The following is a 19,896-nucleotide window of genomic DNA, read 5'->3' as shown; positions in this document are numbered from 1 at the left end:
CCACGCTGAATTATGAAAGCAGTTTCACCAATGGCAGCCTGCTGTGTGGCTCCCAAGCCACCTTTAAGGTAGCTCTTTATCTTTAGTTTAACAACTGAATTCATTTCTTAACTGTGTTTTACAATGTAGTCCTCAGTCTATTTTTAAGTGACTTCTTGAGACCTGTATGAATTTTCATCCAGCAGCATTGATATCAACATGCTTTTAATTTCAATTTGTATTTTTTTTTTTTGGTTCTATAGTTTTATTTTTGGTGTTGAATCTTTTTTTGGGGGGTGGGAGGCGGGTAAAAGAAGGGACAACTTTAGCTATGTAGGGCCTGAGTCAGTCTCCATAAATCAATGGGAGTCTGTCCATTGGGTTCACCGGGCTTTGGATCAGCCCCCTGGCAGAGTTCTCCAGATTACAGCAGCAGTACTCAAGATGGGCTTGATGCAAAGACTACTGAAATCAATGGGAGTCTTTCTGTTGACTCCAGTGGCCTTGGAATTTGGCTCCAACACCAGAATAACTCCACCTCCAGCATAGTCTGTCTCTCAAAAACACAAAAGAAAGCAAATGCCAAAGTGTGCTAGTTTTACTCATTTTTACTCTTGATTAGCAGAGGTATCTACAGCACAGGTTGGTATTTTTCTGTTTTGCGGGGGATGTAAGTCTGGAGTCTGATGCCATGGCGTGCAGTAACTGAGAGAGAAACCATTCAAATCTGAAACTAACATCAGTCCACATGAATGAGATTTGCACTTGCTGAATCGTAACTAAATCCAACTTGCACGTTTTCTTCTTCCTCACAGGTTGGACAAAGTTTGCTCGATTGACACGAGCTTTGACTAACAGCCGAAGTGTTCTGCAGCAGCTAACGCCAATGAACAAAGCTGAGGTGGTGCACAAACACTCAAGATTAGCTGAAGTAAGTGTGAGACAGACTCCCGACTTCCCTTGTTTAAAAGACAGGAAGTGATGGATAAAAGAATTGGCATCATTACTAACTGACATTTTAATATAAAGAATAGTCTTCCCTGCTACTGATTTCAAAATACATCTTTTACTTATGTGAAAGAGCATATTAAATACATACAGCCACCTTTTCTGGATGGGGCAATGGCATGACTAATTCCCTTGCAAAAATGCACAGACCTCTATTACCTGCATGGCCCTTTGTTAGTGTTTGTGTAACTGTCATTTTGGTGCATTAATCAGGTAACTGTGCACCACAAGGTGCATAGTTATAATATAATACATGGAGATATACCTATCTCCTAGAACTGGAAGGGACCCTGAAAGGTCATCAAGTCCAGCCTCCTGTCTTCAGTAGTAGGACCAAGTACTGATTTTGCCCCCGCAAGGATTGAACTCACAACCCTGGGTTTAGCAGGCCACTGCTCAAACCACTGAGCTATCCCTCCCCCCCTACCATCTGTATGCAGTTTTACTCTCCCATATGACCAGACTGTGACACCCTTACTCCCAGTGAGTAGTAATTTGCTCCTCAAGTCGTCCCAATGAAATAAATTGGACTGCTTGAGGATTAAGGTACTCTCTCACAAGAGTCCTTGTCTGGCTGTATGGCGATTTGCATGCACAGAGAGTGCACATGTGTTTTTGTTCATGCATCTGTTGCACCCAGCTCTGAAAGTCTGTCCTACTGTATTCTTATCACCTCTTGTTCTTTAAAAGCTGTAAATTAAATCCACTGTTAGCCTGCAAACATTCCTTTAACAGTGCAAATAATGCAACAGGTGAATGCTTTCAGGTTAACCAATAAAAAAAGATTTGCTGCTATCTTCTCTGAGCCCAGTGGTAAGTGGGAGCTGCCAAAATAGATGAGTTACTGAAAGTGACAGTCCCAGTCTCTCTGTGCCAGAGGGCTTTTGTACTGAGTTCAGTGTTAAAGATTGATGGCAGCATAAAATGTATCCTGTTCTCTTCATAGTTTTTGTGCACATTTATAATAACAGTTCTGCTTTAATGAAATCAAAGTTGAAATCTTCTACTGTTTCCCACTACTCTCACTGCTGGTTTTTTCCATGAACTATCCTCCACAGGCACTGAGCCAGCCGCGGTGATGTAATGGGTTGCTCCCATCTCTAGCTTCTCTGTCTCAAAGACTTCTCAGTGCTCTCTGAACCTGGTTTGGGGCCACTAGTTCTGGGCAAGAAGTTTGCCACTCCAGATGAGCTACAGCTTATGCAGGGCAGAATATGCTGCCCACGTTTCAATATTATTAAGTGTTTGTCATTTGCAGACGGAAACAATTCAGAGTACAGTTGAGCAGCATGAAGTGCAATGGTCCTTATAATTCATTGTCCTCCACAGTCAAAGCTTTTGCTGCCCACCTACCACGTCAAGCGCAGCATGATGGTATTTAAAGCACAGAAAGAGACATGGTCTCTACCCTAATGAGGTTACAGTCTAATCTGAAATGAGACACAACAGTTGAGAGTAACAGAGAGTGGAGGGGACGAGGGAGGAGGATGAGGGTAATGCCCATTGGATCAGTTACATCGTTAGCTGTTGCACAGAACGTGTTTTTTTTCTTTTAATTTGTAACAGTGGCTGGCCCCTTAAGGGCTAGAATAGAGACCTGGGGCCAGCCAGCCCTAGTTACTAAGGAGGCACATGCAAGCAGAGATCAGCTGGCTCCCCTACAAAGAGCAGCAGGATGCTGCAGAGAGTGGGATGCTCAGGGGGACCAGAGTGAAGTACAGAGGCTGCTGGGAGTGAGCAGGCTCCAGCGGAGGAACTGGGGGCTTGGGAGCGAGGCTACAGGCAGGCGAAGTGAGGGGGCGAAGGGTAAATGGAAGGACTTAAGGAGGGATTGGAGAACTTTATTTTGAATGTTTTGTTAAATTAACAAGACCGTCCACTCTCTTCTCTGAGTGAAAGCCTTGCTCGGTTGCCTCCATTGAGTTTTGCCATTGACTTCCATGCAGCCAGGATTTCACACCCTAATCTTAGCAACACCCCGTTCTTCTCCTGCAAAGAAGAATGAAAAACATTAATTAACTGGAAATTTGAGATTGCAACACTTTTATACTTTGATTCATGCACTTAAATATTGTTCTGTTTGTTTCAGACTCACTCACTCCCTATTCATCAAGAATGCATTCCAGATTTGAGCATTTTGACAAGTACGACAGTTCTGTTTGCCATGTAGCAGCCACTGTTAATATGGTACATTAGCTCCAGTAAGGGGTACTGCAAGTGATGTGGTAGTACAATCAGTTCCTGGAGACTGAATGCATTTATTCTATCCTAATACCCATTTGGAATCCAAAATCCTAAATCTGCTGTTGGTTCCAACATATATATATAGATCTCTTTTGGCAGCTCAATAAGTTAGTAAATCGGGGTAATCACTGTTCCTACCCACTTAAATTTCTCATGTTGGATTGAGATAAGTGATAATTAGACTAGCTAGAATAAATTGTTTTGGCTCTTTTACAAGGTTTGCAGTTCTAGATTTTACAACGGTGAGTGTGCAGAAAATACAAACTTTTGAAACTGTGTTTAATTTATAAATATGTCCTGGGTCCAGTACTATTCAGTATTTTCATTAGTGAGTTGGAAATGAGACTGTGTGCAAGTGAAAAATAATATTAAGTCATCATTGGTGTTGACTTTTTAATTGCAACAACATTTTGTGCAGTCTGGAGAGAAAGGTAAGGAAGCAAACATTACAACACTATCCAGTCATACAATTGCAAGTAGTTAGACCAGATGTTATGAATATTGTATTTTACTTTAAAAGGAAGTCAGCCAATGAGGCTATAGTCCAGTACATCATTGAGCAGGATAATGTTTTGGCTTCTTTTTAGATTCAGAGAGAGTTCAGGTATGAATGCTATGCTTTCCAGTACCTGTAGGTATGAATGGGATCTCATATTTTTAATTGCAGGGCATGAGCTGACACAGCTGTATCCAGATGGGCCTCATGCCAGTTAGTTGGCAGAGTACTTTACTTTGAACTTTTGAGCAGTAGTTGTTGGCCTTGTTTTCGCTCTGTCCGTCTGCAAATGATCTTTGTTTTTGTAAGATTACCCTTACGCTTTACACTTTTCCCATTCATTGAGTGATAGCTACCTCCACCCATTCCTACATGATTTATGCACTGATGAGCTCATGAGATTAACAAATTAAATAATTTAGAAACTACAGGTAGCCTTGGAACCTTCAGGGTATAACAAAAACATTCTTTCCTTAATTCTGTGTATTACACAATTTCAGAAAGTGCCCATTATAACGAATGTTAACTGAAAGCCATAACATCTGTGTTTCTTTCCTTTTATAGGTTCTCCAGCTCGGGTCTGATATTCTTCCTCAGTATAAACAAGAAGCTCCAAAGACTCCACCGCACATCATTTTACACTATTGTGCTTTTAAGACCACCTGGGACTGGGTCATCTTAATTCTAACCTTCTATACAGCAATTATGGTTCCCTACAATGTCTCCTTCAAAACGAAACAGAACAACATAGCTTGGCTGGTGTTGGACAGTGTGGTGGATGTTATTTTTCTGGTTGACATTGTTTTAAACTTTCATACAACCTTTGTTGGCCCTGGGGGAGAGGTTATATCTGATCCCAAACTCATAAGGATGAACTACCTGAAAACTTGGTTTGTGATAGACCTTCTGTCCTGTTTACCTTATGACATCATCAATGCCTTTGAGAATGTGGACGAGGTAAGCAATTGCAATCTGTATGAAATTGACTGCACTGGGTTATTTCTAATTTTAAATTTGGTTAGGGCCACATTTATACTCACTAGAATTGAAACTCTGCAAACATTGGAGGATAAAATTTGGTGGTTGGGTTTTTCACTAAGCAACGTTCTGTATGGGAAGGGAAGGTGTCTTGCTAAGCAATATAAGAGAATATCGGTGGTGTGCGTGATTTATAAAGTTACGGGGCAGGATTTTAAAAATTGTTCACTGTTGACCTAACTCTTCTTCCACTGAAGTCAATGGTAAAGCTCCCAGTGACTTCAGTGAGAGCAGAGAAAAGGCCACCTCTGAATGTTTTTGAAAATCCTGACCATAATTGCTATTTATACCCTGCTGTTTTTCCTTTCCTCCTTGCAACTTCTTTTTCAATTTCTGTTTGAGAGATGAACACCACTATTTTCTGTATTGTCTGAATTTTAAAAGGCTTAATGAGAGCCATATCTTGAATTTTTGGAGACTACTTGAGAAAAAAGTGCAAATCTTAAAAGGCCACTGAATTAAAGCTTCTTAACTTTTAGCCCTAATAACGTTTAAAAATAATCAAGCTTGCAGGCTAAGGTAATGGAGAAACAAGCAATAACTACAACTAATAATGCCTACATGAATCACTGTAGACAAAATTCAGTATTATAATGCAGCCATAATGCTATCAGAACTCATTTTAGTTTCCCTTTGGGGCCTCGTATCCTTCGGACGCTAAACAGATGAAACAGTCTGTGTTCATTTTTTATTATTTGAACTGTTATTTGTTTGAACAATACAAGTGATTTTTTTTAATCCTTAAAGAATTCTTATCACTGCAATTATATAGCCTCACTTTAAAAAAAATCCACACCCCTATTTCTTAATGCAGGTTTTTTGGTACAGATTTTGCAAAGCTCTTTTTAAATGCCACCCCTGCCTTTCTGCTTCGTATAATCTTTTGACATTGTTCCATTTTATGTATAGCAAGTGTAACAGAGTAATAATCCTTGCAGTTTAAATGCAAGCTCATATGAGAGCTGTCTATCTGGAATCAAGTTATACAGACAATCCATGTAAGAAGCTGATCCTAACAAGGTTGTTAATGTACCATAGCTTATTAACGTAGGAAGAAATACTTGTTCCATGTTAACAAGCGCCTGACTTTACAAAAATATCATGGATCTTCAGGTTTGTGTGTTTGAATGTGGAAAACGAGCAGGACATGCATTACGGCATATAAACTATATGCAGTTTTGCAGTTTGCTAACTTCTTTCTCTAATGTGTCGTGGAAAGTAACTCACCTCGGATATTTGTAAAAGGACATTGAGTATACAAGGAATTACTGGCTCAGTGTATGTATTTCATCATGTAGCTCTGGAACCTTTCAAAGAAGGACAGCTATTAGGAATCTAGTTATTAGTGCCTGAAAAACACACTCTAGGGGGCTTAGAAGTCACCTGTATAATAAGGCACTGAGCTCTTCTTCCCGGCTCAATTTTCCTTTTTCTCTGCCTGCAAGTGAAGTCTTTTCTGATGGGGATGGCGGGTGTCTTCATTTATTACAGTTTAAATTTAAATCTTTTTTGCAGTTTTTTGTTTTCTGGAAGGTTGTATTCGTTTGGGCTTTATCTTCATTTGGCTTTGATTTTTCTGAACTGACTGCTTTCCTGTGAGAGAACTTCTGGGCTTGGTACCAGCAATTCTCCCAAATGATATTGATGTGATAAGGAAATTGAGATACGCAGGTTGGAAGTGCTGTGAGAAATATTCTCACATGCTATAGGTCTGATGAGAAGGTGGCTCAATTTTCTCCTTGAGCTAGGACAGATGTTTCTACCTTTTTCTTCTGGAAAGTGCCTTGGCTTCAAATTGTTCACTGTGGCACTGAAGAAAAAAGGAGGGAACGGGTAAGGAACTTGGCTTCAAGCTGCATGTTGAAGCAGTGCTCAAGGCCCATCAGAAATTGTTGCTGTGGAATCAGCACCTATTGACCTAGCACTTATGAAAAATTTTCTGCTCCATTTTGGGCACATGCCTTGGCAGTGAAGGATGGCCCAAAGGCAGGGTTAATCCCAAGTGGCTGCACAGAGTCCTATACAAGGTCTTCAACTTGCAGCCTGGCCCAACATTCCCCTCCAGTCCCACAGCAAGGAGGGAGGAAATTCTTGGCTTTCTTTGCCTTCTGGAAATTTTGGGCTCTGCTCTTACTTTGGACCCCTGCAATCATAAGTCCAACCCCCTTTTTTCCGCACAGGGCTCATCAGATGCACTGGCCATATCTGGTGGGGATGAAGGCAGGTGGTGGAGTGGTGGGGAAGGAGGAGATATCCCATGTTGTAGCTTTTCCTCTCTGTCGGGCCCTACAGTGCACCCTCAGTGAGCATTGAAGGGAAAGGCAGGAGGTTTAGAAGTATGGATCTCTGGTGCCAGTAGCCCTGCATGCACAGTGCACACGCATCTGAATTTGGTCCAGAGAGAACAAAATGTAGACTACTAGCTCCCCAAGTCGACTTTAAGATACACACTCTCCATTCTATACCATAAACTAATGATTATCTATCATCTATCTATCTATTGTATGTGTATGTGTATGTGTGTATATATCTATATCTATATCTATATATATATGATCAGGGGGTTCCTGTAGGTTCTTATACAGTAATTAATTTATTGCAATATAAGCATATGGATCTCAGTATTTCTTTTACTGGCCACAGTGTGAATAATTAACTATTTCATAATTCAGTTACTGTAGATAGGAAAGAAATAGGAAGCATGTGCCAAGAAACCTGAAATGAGGGAACGTATGGAAAGAGAACGCTGGGGTAGCATGTTCAAAAGCAGGGAATGTTGGCCAGACTGGGCATTTTACCACTGATTTCACTGGGAACAGAGTTAGGCCATTGCTGAAAGCTTTTTGAGAATTCAGCCGTAGGTGTATATGACTGCAAATCAACATAATTTTATTGCTCAGTGGAAGTAGAGTCACAGCAGCAAAATGTGGAGGAAAAGGATTATGACACTAAGATCTAGGAGAGGATTAGGATGATTTGATGCAGATGAAGAGGTGTAGCTTTACGCAGTAAGAGTTATAGAGGCATCTTATAACGAGCTTAAGAGGATTTGGATGATGTGACAGGTAGGGAGAAAGGTAGGATAATGAGAGAGAGAGAGGGAGAACCACACAGTGAAAGCAATCTAAATTGACATGATAGATGGAGAATTATGTGTTTAAGTGGTATTAGGGAGATAGGAAAACATGGTAAAATATGTTGGAGAAAAGAGAAATACTTGAAGAGAGAAATTGAATAATTCTTTTGCAGATTACCTGCCATAGCTAGGAAAATGGGTAGGATAATGCAAGCCTAGAAATCAGAAAAATGCCAGGTGTCATCATTAATTGGAAAATATTAGATGCACTATTAGCTCAAGCCAGTTTAAAAATAAAAGGCTAAATTGTTCAGACTTGGAAGTATAAGCATCTTAACCCAGCTCTGAAAATCTGGGTTCACAGCTCTGAAAATCAGGCCACCTAGTTAACTGCTAAAGTAAAAATGAAAGTGTCTAAAAGATTTGGGACCTCCGCCCCCCCCCCCCCTTTTTTTTTAAAGAAAGGCTTCAATCCAAAGTTTTTACTTATGCAAAACTCCTGTTGATTTCAGTGGTATTTATAAATATGTAAGGTCTGCAACAACAGCAGCAACAATACTGTGCTTACACAGTGGAAGTCTATAGCACTGAATGCCCGTGACCATACTGTGGGGCTTTATTCCAGGCGTCTAAGTGCTCCAATGTTTATTACTGATTTGGTGCAGCCAGGTTAATTGTGGGTGACCATGCAACCACTGACAGTCTGTGACTGAGCAGTGTCCCCTCCTGACCTCAGATCTGATTTTTTTTTTAACTCTCGATGTCTTGGAGACTTTGTCTCCAAGGTGGGTGACATGATCCAAAAGGAGCAGCTAGAGGCGGCCAATGATGACTTCAGTCCTTTCAAGGCCGCTTCTCAATGATACATCCCTATAACTGATAAAGTCAAACCATCTTATATCTAGTAGTCACCGCTGGCAATGCGTATGAAATGCCTCCAGCCTCCTGATACGTTGTTTAAGCAATGTCCATCTTTCAGATCCGTATTTAAGGATTGGAAATGGGCAGGTTTGATAAATCCTTACTTTTGCCTATAGTTTCTCCTTCTTTGGGCTCCAGACTCTGTGCAGGTCCTTTTTGGGTGAAAGTGCTAAACCAATGCTCCTTAGAATGTCTGGCTGGCTGCACCTGTTTGATGACAGTTTACTGCTTAAATAGATGAAGTCATCCACTACTTCCACCGTTTGTCCAGAAGCACAAATGTCTTGTATCACAAATTTGTGCCAACACTCTGGATTTTTGTTTTTTCCCCAAAAACACTTAGCCCAAGGGACTTTGGTTATATTAGGGAGCTACACAGCACTTAGGGCTTGTCTTAACTACAGCTATTGTCTGAATTTGCAATTAGGTGTAACAATACCCTGGGTTGCATTGTCTGTGGGGATTGAACCAGGGACTTCTAAAAACCTGAACATTTGCTTCCACCAAGGCTATTGGCTTGGAGGCACAACTATTATACATGGGCCAGGTACTAGAGAGGGACAAAGACCCATGGTCCGTCAGCGTGAATTACCCAGGCTATCATCACCCCTTTAGTAAATCTGGATTCCCTAAATGGCATAGGATTGAGGAGTCTTGGGTACTGGTGCTTAGATACTAGGGTGATGAGTGCAGTATAAGAACTCATGTAGAATAGAATCATCCAAAAATTAGTTCTTTGGAAGGTGGAAGACGCTCCTTCAAATTGTTTTCCCACCAGTTTAAATAGGGCTGAATCCTTCACGCACAGATTTCATAGTTTTACTAAATGATTGGTGCTCTGAATATTGCTGTGAATTTTGGTTTAAATTAAGGAGGCTTCTGGTTAGTAATGAAGCAAAAAGTGTAAGTTTTAGCCTATCTCTGCCAGAGAAATGACCCGGGAATAACACGTCTGGTACTGTAAAGAGTGAGGTAGGAAGTATTGATATGGAGGTGGATTTGTGTGGTGGTAGAACTAGATAGCAGCCTGGGTTTTCAAATGGTTCGTTTTAGGCACGTTCCTCTGCACCTAATATTAATCTTCAAGAACCCGCGGCTGGAAGTTAAAGCGAGACATATTCAAATTGGAAATACAGTAGAACCTCAGAGTTATGAACTGACCAGTCAACCACACACCTCATTTGGAACTGGAAGTACTTAATCAGGCAGCAGCAGAGATAAAAAAAAAAGAAAAAAAAAGGCAAATACACTACAGTACTGTGTTAAACATAAACTACCGAAAAAATAAAGGGAAAGCAGCATTTTTTCTGCATAGTAAAGTTTCAAAGCTGTATTAAGTCAATGTTCAGTTGTAAACTTTTGAAAGAACCACCATAACATTTTGTTCAGAGTTACGAACATTTCAGAGTAACGAACAACCTCCGTTCCTGAGGTTTTCGTAACTCTGTAAGGCACACATTTTTAACAGGCAGGGTGACTGGTCGTTGGAACAAACTACCAAGGGATGTGGTGGATTCTCCATCTTTTAAATTCTTCACATGAAAACTGGATGCTTTTCTAGACAATATGCTTTAGTCATGATGAAATTCTATGGCCAATTCTATGCAGGTCAGACTAGATGAAATACACAAATCTGTACACATCACACTGAAACAGAGAAATTTTAATAGCATAATATAATTTTTATTACCGATTTTGATCTGTTCTAGTAGTCGCAGAAACTTCCATGCATTCATTTAACTAGACAAAATAGCAATTGTTATAAATTGAAAGCTGATTCAATTAGTTCAGCAGTAATACCATTTCCAATAACTTACCAAAAGTGTTACCTTTCCTAAAGTACTTAAATGAAGGGTTTATGAGACCTGATTTCAATGTGCTAGCAAGATGACTTGACGTACTTAGTAAGAAAGTAGCACTGGTACTAAATGATACAGTCTGATGTTAGCTACTTTCGTTTTCTCCAAGTGGCTGACAGAAACCCCACCCAGAATTGAATCACTAGTGAAGCTAAGTGTTAAATCAGGCTGAAAACTCCGAGTAAGACAATGATAGAAGTGATCAGACCGAGCCTTGGCAATTTCTCATTTCCATGCAGTCTGAAAGTCATTAAATATGAAGAATACCACGTTCCCTCTGTGCTATGCAGAAAAGTATACAATGCAATAAATACAATGGCTTGCTTAGCATGGCCAAGAATAAATGTAGTCTTGCTTAAGCATACCATACAGCTATAATGGATCAAACTCATTCCTAATGCAAGTCCATTGAAGTTTTCTGAATTACCCCAGGAATGAATTTGTTCCAATGTATTTGTCTGTAGTGTCAGATTCTATTCCAGTTTTCTAGCCAATGATTTAAACTATAGGATATTGAATTTTAATTTCGCTTTTCATCTGGCTTTTTCTTTTTTTAATGTACTTCATACATTACTGGGAAACAGATGTGGGACAGAAGTCATTTTAATTCATATCTTTAGTAAGACATACACTAACTAACACAGAGTCTAATTGGGCTAATTCCATGTGGAATACTTTCAAGGGAAGCATTGAGTCCTGCCTGCTTCTCTCTCTGGCAAAAGGAGGAGAGGGTTTAGGAAGAAAACAAGGCAAGTGAAGGAATCTTTTCAGATGCAGACCTAAATAACACTGACTCCAGTGGCACAAATCTGTAATATTCAAATTACTTCATGCAAAAGGAAGTGGAGGGAATAGAACACTTTACAATATTTGGAGCATAAAGTTCTCGTATGCAAAATGGAGTCCAAAGACGGCATAGGAAAAAAACAATTGAATGGCTAAATAGAAAAATATCCCTTGTTTTCAAGGTAGATGTCATTGTAATTTGACATGATCCTTACTTTTGTTGAATACATGCTAAGGGCAGGAGCTGTGAAATTGACAAGAGAGCCCCCGTTCCCCTGGAAAGCTGAGTGGTTGGACCCTGTGCCCAGCTGGGAAAGAAGCTGGGGCAGCTTAAGACCCTGCTTCCAGCTGGGCAGGCGAGAAGCCCGAGTGGCCCCTTGCCACTGGGCAGCCTTGTCAATTTCATGGTGAGCCGTGAAATTGACAAGACTGCCCGGCCCCGGGGAGGGGGAGCCGAGAAGCTGGGTCAGCTGGACCCCAGCGGTGAGAAGCCTTGTGTGGCTTCCCCCAGCCTGGCTCCCCGCAGGGGATGAGGAGGCAAGAAGCCCCGGGTGGGGGGGCAGCCTGCTGGGAGCCTCTGGGGCAGCCAGGCTCTTGGCAGGGAGCTGCCAGTGGAGCGAAGAGATCGGGCGCTCAGCTCCCCACGCTGTCCCTCTTCGGTCGGTGGAAGCGGTCCTGGTGCAGACATGCACCACCGACCCAAGGAGTGTAGTGTGAACCTGCACTACCGCAGTAATTACTGCAGTGGCTGTAAGTCGACCTAGTATAGGTCGACTTAGGTTTGTAGTGTAGGCGTACCCTGAGAAACCCCTCTGAGTATTCCTTCACTGCTCGCTCCCTGATCTGGGGGTGAGGATGTGGTAGTTTGCTGCTAGCCTCATTCCACTTGCTGGCTATTAGTGGGAGGGTTGGAACCAAGGCTTCACCCAGTCCCTGCCCCTCCCCATCCACTCCCTGCCGACCTGCTCTGGGAGGGGAGTAAAGGCTCAATCCTACGCTGATTGAAGTCAATGGCAAAACTCCCTTTGACTTCAGTGGTGTAAATGGGACTCTGTTCATCTGGATCTAAGGTCTTAGGAGCCTGTGCAGAGGTTATGCCCTTACGTCCATAGGGAGACATATAGAATGAGTCCAGCCCTAAATCTAGTCCTTAAAAAGTTGCTTTTTATTTTTCTTGCACTAGCACTTAGATCAGTATCCATGAGTCTGTAGTACATCAATTGATTACCCAAAAAAGGCCTGTGAGCATATATGATGTGTTGGAAGATTTGTTTGAACATTAACTTCAGAAAAGAAGCATTAAGAAGTTAACCAGGGATTTTAAGGCTAAGCTCTATTTAAGTAGCTCAACTTGAAAAAAAATTTTGAGAGTGATTTACTTGTAAAATTTCAAACAGCTTATATGTCACGATGCAGTGCTTGTTTTTCACTGCACGGCTATGTACCTTCTGGAGCTGTGCTTATTTCTTGCTTCTTACTTACTAATTGCTTTGTAATGAAATTTAACATTTCAGTGCAGTAGGTCTAGACAACTTCTAAATCAAACTCAGGTAGGTCAAGTCTGGAATCTCTGCTGCATTATTGTTTTTGATCCTTCCAAAGAGCCGTGAAGCAGGCTCCCTGTCCCAGAGGAGAGATCTGTTAATTATCCCAAAAAGATCTACAGCTTGGTGGGAGCTAGAGAGGACAGTATTCTTAAGCTTATATTTGCCTGGATCTGAAACATGAACATATGCAATCTTAGCTAGCCTGAGGACTAAATCATGAGGGTGGGGGCAGGGCCGGCTCTAGGCACCAGCAAAACAAGCTGGTGCTTGGGGCGGCACATTTTTAGGGGCGGCATGGCCGGCGCCAGAATGCCGCCCCTAAAAATGTGCCCCGGCCGCCCTAGCTCGCCTCCGCTGCAGCTCGCGCGCCGCTGCTCCCCCTCCCTCCCAGACTTGAGAGCCTGGGAGGGAGGGGGAGAAGCAGCGCCCGCGCCGCGGCCACTCGGAGTCTCCCCCTCCCTCCCAGGCTCTCAAACCTGGGAGGGAGGGGGAGATCCCGAGCGGCCGCGGCGCGCGAAACAGTTGTTTCGCGTGCCGCTGCTCCCCCCCCAGGCCTGAGAGCCTGGGGGGAGGAGGCAGGGCTGGGGATTTGGGGAAGGGGCGGAGTTGAGGCGGGGCCGGGGGTGGGGGTAATTAAAAAACGGGGGGGGGGAGGGGGCGGCCAAAATTGTTTTTGCTTTGGGCGGCAAAAATCCTAGAGCCGGCCCTGGGTGGGGGGAAACCAAACTTTGATCTTGATCAAGATGTTCATCTCTGTCTTGTCCCCCAGCTTTGATTTCAATATGATGGACGCTTTAGCTAGTGCAGAATATGCAGGGAGTATATATTATTTGTGCTTCTCTGACAGAGGCCATTTTTACTGATATCGTGGATTGAACCAGGGACTTCCACAGCTAAAACCATGAGTAAGGCTATGATTTAATCATGGGTATTTTTAGTAAAAGTCATGGACAGGTCACGGGCAAGAAACAAAAAATCACGGCCCGTGACCTGTCCATGACTTATACCATACAAATACCCGTGATTGAATCTTGGGGTGGGCAGCGGGGTGAGGAACAGGGGGGCCTGCGGCACCAGCTGTGGAGGGGGAAGCCTCGGGGGTCCCACTGCTGCTCTGGCCACTGCTGTGTGTGTGTGGGGGAAAGCCCCAGGGGGCCAGCCACTCCTCCGGTCACCTCGGGACTGCTGCCAGGCAGTTCCCGGGGCCAGCCAGATCGGTCATTGCTTGGGCGGTCCCCGGGGCAGCGGCTGGTGTGGCTGGCTGCAGAGCCACTCCAACAGTGGCCGGTGTGGCTGTCCCCGGGGCCACCAGGGCCTGCTGCTTGGGCGGCCCTGGGGTCAGCCATACTGGCCGCTGCAGAAGTCACTGATGTTGGAGGAAGTCATGGAATCCGTGACTTCTGTGACCTCCGTGACAGACATGGAGCCCTAACCATGAGTCTCTGTGGTTATGTCTTTTTGCAGACTTAACCCAGGCTCATATTCAGGTGTTTCTCCTAAACCCTGTTATGTCCACACACAAAACCTCTGTCCTGAGTCTAGTGGTGCTTTCAGCCTAGGCTAGCTGGCCTGTCTGAGGCAATAGGTAAGAGACCAGGTGTAGCTTTCACCTAGGCTGGTACCCACCCACTTTGCAGTGAGGACAGAGGCTAAACCATGTGAGTGCTGATAGTCCTCCAGTGCCTTCCCACAATTCTCCTGGGTGCCCAGAAGGACAGACAAGTTCTCCCACAATTCATTGGGAAAGAATCACTGAGTGGTTCAACTTATTGCAGTACAAAGAACCATGGGATATGCCCCCAGAAGTCCTAAGGGGACACAAACTGGTAAGTGCAGCACCGGTGAGGATGCATTACCTTGGAGATGGCCTTGCAGTGTGGCTACTCACACCCAGGCTAGGCTAACCCAGCTGCCAATCACCTGAGTTATCTCCGCACTGAAGACGTACCTGTGTTGAACTAAAGAGCCAGGCTCTGTAGTTGAGTGCCACAGCAGACTCAGATCCTCTATGGATCAGGCACAGATGGGGCCGAGCAACACGCACTTATCAGTGGATTGCATTTTATTGGTGTCTAAATCATTTCTGGGTGTGATGTAAGGCATTCTATGATTGAGGTCATGGGTATCTCAAAGACAAGGTCCTCTGGTCATGATAGTGAAGTTAAGAGCAGCTGAGGTATTTGAATTAGCAGGACCCTTGTTTAATTGGGACCCCATTTTATGGAAAAGTTCTGAACCCTGGTGCTTGCCTCCCCTATAGGTTTGTCAGGGCCTGAATTTATTGACCTTCTGGATCTACTGCAAAGCATTTCTTTTCTCCCCACCTTTTTTTCTGGGACAGGGGTTTTTGGGACAGGGGTCAATAAATGTTGCCTTGGAGTCCCAAATTTGTGGGTTTGGGAGGATTTCAAGTGTCAGACATTGTTCTTAATTTGTATGATTGATCTTTTTTTTGTATATGTGCCCAGAGCTTAATAAATAAAAAAGTCAAACTAAATCAAATTTAAAAATTGAAATGTGTCTGAAGGAAAAAATCCTCCTGTAATATTAAAAAGTTACAGAGCAATTTACCAATTCAGTGCACATAAGGGTCCAACATACTGTTAGTGTTGTTAGCTAAAGGAAGGCTCTGCCTAGATTTTACAATGCTATGCTTGGAAGAGATTTCCAAACCTTAGGAAAGATATGCTAGGTTATCATTGTAAGGTAACTAACTGATTCAGTTACAAGTCTTTTACAGAGATGTTATTCTGTAAAATATTTTCTTTTCAGAATAAGATGTGCCCCATTCAGATTCCATTGACTTAAGTCACACTCAAACTTGTATAAATGATAGCAGAGCTGGGCTGATGACATTTTAAAATCAAACAAATTTACATAGTTGCTTAAAAGGGATTTTTTTGTGATACTTCATGGCTGTGAATAAAAAATATAATTGCAGGGTATTATGTTTTTTATATCAATTTTATAAAAATACCGCTATCCCTAAGACTCTAAGAATGGGATTTTTAATAGTCCTCAGTTTTGGCCAAAATCTGCTCCTAGTAAAGTGAATGGGAGCAGAGTTTGGCTAACATTGAATGCTTCTGAAAGCCCTATCCTAGGTTCTTCTTTCCTGTGTATGGCTCTCTCTCTGTGGTGTGCGTGTATGTGTACGCACATTATATATTATAAACTCAAAGAACTATGTTAGGGGAACATTATTAAGGTTGCAAAATCAAGTACTCAAAAGTTAGGAAATGCCAGAATTAAGGTTCCCTGTGCTTCAAATCAGCTCATTTTGCATATGAATTATGATAGTTTTTAATTACATGATTACATACTATTTTTTCCACAGAACCCTTACCTCATTTAGGCACAGGATGGACCTGTTCTGGGGATGAATCAGGATTATGTGGTGAAAGAGACTTATCTGTAGGACACTTGGCTTCATTTGTTGCAGAAGCTGTGTGTATAGTGAATGGGGCATGAGTCCCTATCCTCTCCCCTAGTTGATCACAGTCTCTGTTTCTCAAGCTTCTCATCCTGGTCCCAGTCTTCTTGCCTAGCAAGGCCTAGTGCCACCCCTCTAGGTTCCCTGCCTCAGTCCCAGTCTCCTTGCCCAGCCATTCCAACTTCCACCCCCAGGTCCTTGTTCTCAGTTTCCTTCATCAGCCAGTTCCAGTCCCACACACAACTCCTCATCTGATTTGTCAATCTCCCCTACCTCAGCGCCACTTCTCCCACCATCCCTGCCCATGTTCCCTGTCCCCACTGGCTCTCAGTCCCAATCTCATTCCCCAGGATCCTCGTCCAATATCAGAGTTCCCCCTCACTCCGAGTCCCAGTCTCTTTGCCCATCCAGTCTGAGTCGCCTCCCTTTCTTCAATCTCAGTTTCCCCCCCACCTACTGGCTTCCAGTTCCCCACCCTCCCATTTCCCTCCCTGGCACCCAGTCCCAGTCTCCTTCCCCACCCCAACTCTCAGTCCCAGTTTCCCTCTTCACCCCACCTGTGCAAGCCTCCAGTCCTATTTCCCACCCCTTAGGTTTCTTGTCCCAATCTGGTCCCCCCACCTCCTCTGCAGGTCTGGTCCTTGACGTCTCTGTGTTTAAATCAGGTAGATTCCTTGCTCTTCTATGCTGCCTGGACCCATCCGGGAAAACATCTGAACTGAGAGCACAGGGAGCCTCCATTTCAGGCATCCTGACCCAGCACATCCTGTAGCAGCCCAGAGTTACAGCTGCAGAGGAAAGTTATGTTCAGCTCCTGGCTGGAGCATGGCCAGTGTGCATTGAATCTTCGGGGAATCTAGCGGCTAAGAAGACTCTACTGATCACGTGCAAGCTATGATTTCTCAATGTCTTAAACTTCACCAAATTTGGGTGGATTTTCACTGGGAAAAGAAAAGGCACATCTCTGACACAGAAGCCCTCTTTCCCCCTCCCCCCCGCAGCCAAATGTCAAATCCTTCTCCAAAGCAAAGGGGCGCTAGAGCTTTTAAAAGAAAAAGTTGCCAGAATTTTTTTAACATGGGCAAAACAATGTATTTTCCTCTAACCTCATTCTCAGAAAAGACAGAATTGTGTTGGCTACAATTTTTGTTAAAAAAAATTCAGCCTGAGATAGACACCCCCAATGGAAAATTTTAGCCTAATTGGTTAAAGTTTGGCAAAGTTATAAGCAACTGAAATCAGGGTCTTATAACAGGAAGTGTCGGGCAACCTTAATAATAGTATCATTCAACATTAATACCAGTCCAGCCTATAATTCAACAAGATAAATACTCAGTCAGTCAACCCTCTAAACTAAGTCTCCTTGTTCAACATGCCATTTCAAGAAAGTTTGAGAAAATAGACTTTGCAATATACCCAAGTCAACAAATGTGGGCTTTGTTTAACCAGTGGTGAGTAAATGAAGGACCCTTCATTGAAAATGCTCTTCTTGCTAAGTACAGAAGGAAAACTGCTATCATCTGAATATTCAGAAGACACCACAGCCAGCCCCACTATATCCCCTAATGGCTTCATGTGCCTATTTAATAGGAAGGATGCTAGATCAGAAACTTGTACTTATTACAAGAGCTCATGGATCAGAAGAGCAAATGTCCAATGTTACTGGCTGTGTTCTCTCCAGAAGAAATGAACTGTGCCACTCAGCTATACCTATCCCTGTGTAGGTCTTCAAGACTGTCCCTGATTCCTTGTGGTCAACAGTACCAAAATTGCTGATAGATCTAAAAGAATTGTCAAGCACATGTGATCTCTTTCCATTGTCAGAAGTAATTTGTCAACCAACCAAGTCTGCATACCACACAAGGACTTAAAACCACAGAGAAGGGTTAAGGAAGTTGAGGATTCAATATTAACTAAAGAAATGAGATTGTCGATGGAGCAACAGTTGGCCAAATTCTGAACATCAGGAGAGGGAGAACATCACAATAATTTCAAATGAGAATAGTGGCAGGATTTTCCCATTTCTAGCCACTGTATCTTTTTTAAAATGTGAGTTTAGATGAACTGGAGTAAACACAAATCTCCGTGCAGTCATCAGAGAACAGCATATGCAGTACAGGGGCTATTAAACTTTATCACAGTTTGCTTTTTCCCCCCTGTAAATGTCTGGCTTTGTCCCAATAAGTACCATTTGATAATTTTTATTTTCTTTTATTTTCTGATTCAATGGCTACTGATGTCAAGGGGAGTTTTTCCATTGACTTCAATGGACTTTAGATCATTCTCTGAACTTTTTAAAACAAGAAAATCATAAATGGATTTTGAATATTATTTTTGGATTTAATACTTCCAAATCTGTACAAATGAAACGGCTTTTCTGCGTAAACAGTTTTTCAATTAGGAAAATTCTGAAGACCAGACAAGCTGTGAGATGAGAAAATGGCCTGGTCTCATTGTGCCATGATTTAATACCCTGTCCACAATCCTTTCATTTCATGAGATGTGGTTTCATATTGTGTTCATGCTCATAATACAATCTGATGTCCACAAGCAGAGAACATGTAGTCTATGAGATATTGCAAGCGTTTGACTCAATTGACTTTCTTCCCAGATATGTTACTGTAATGACAAATTATCCTCCTGGGAGGCTGGATCTTCAGTGTCAAGGATGTATTTTACAGGATCTGAAGGATATTATGAGAAAATTGGCCTAGATCCATAGCTGCACCACTCAGGTTGCTCTAAATCCCCTTTCCACTCCCACAGTTCTTGAGAGTGCTGGGGCCAAACTAGCACACCCCTTTTAAAATAGTGTTGGATTTCCAACATAGATTTTTTTCTTTTTAACATGATCCATAAATTATCATAATATAATATCAATACAGCCTGCCGCCTGAAGGGAGAATGAACACAAAGACAAATTGCAAGCTGTTGGATTAAAAACACAACAGCCTATGTTAACCTACATTCTTTACGACATGAATTTGACACTAAAATCCAGTTGCCCTAATTAATTCCACCTCTATTGAATCTTTGGCAAAGCCCTGTGTGAACAATCTATCAGTTACACCAATATCCTCGGGAGATATTTTGTGTCAGAGGAAGCACCAAAGGTACCCATTCAGGCCCAGCCCCGTACTTAAACACCTGAATAGTCCCACTGATCTCAACAGGAAAACTCATATGCTTGAAGTCAAGTACATGCTTAAGTGCTTCGCTGAACTGGGGCCTTGATACAGTGCTTTGTGGAAAAGATTTTTTTAAACTGCTCACCTTCTTCTTAGTTTAAGCAGACATCAAATCTCTTTTTACTGGCCTTAAAACAATTGATCCAATTAAATTTGCTTGGAGACTAGCAGGCTGTTTGAACAAGTTTCACAGTAGTACTATTTCAGGTAAGGCATATATCAATAGCAGTTACAATTGAGTGTTCCCCTTTGTTTTATGGTATGATAAATAGATCCTGGGTCAGTGATGCAAACTAAAAGGTAATCATTATGTATGTTTGG

General features: G+C 42.6%; 1 protein-coding gene across 1 annotated transcript in view; it reads left to right on the top strand.

The window, feature by feature from the left end:
* Nucleotides 1-19,896, top strand: part of KCNH5 (potassium voltage-gated channel subfamily H member 5) — a 219,763-nt gene that overhangs the window by 46,218 nt on the left and 153,649 nt on the right. The window contains exons 5-6 of the mRNA XM_065403569.1: nt 795-910; nt 4,292-4,684. Coding sequence (XP_065259641.1) covers nt 795-910; nt 4,292-4,684 — 509 coding nt within the window. The remainder of the gene's footprint in view (nt 1-794; nt 911-4,291; nt 4,685-19,896) is intronic.

The sequence above is a fragment of the Emys orbicularis genome, chromosome 4, assembly GCF_028017835.1.
Source record: "Emys orbicularis isolate rEmyOrb1 chromosome 4, rEmyOrb1.hap1, whole genome shotgun sequence".
NCBI lineage: Eukaryota > Metazoa > Chordata > Testudines > Emydidae > Emys > Emys orbicularis.
The sequence above is the reverse complement of the archived record's forward strand: the minus strand, read 5'-3'. Positions and strand labels throughout refer to the sequence as shown.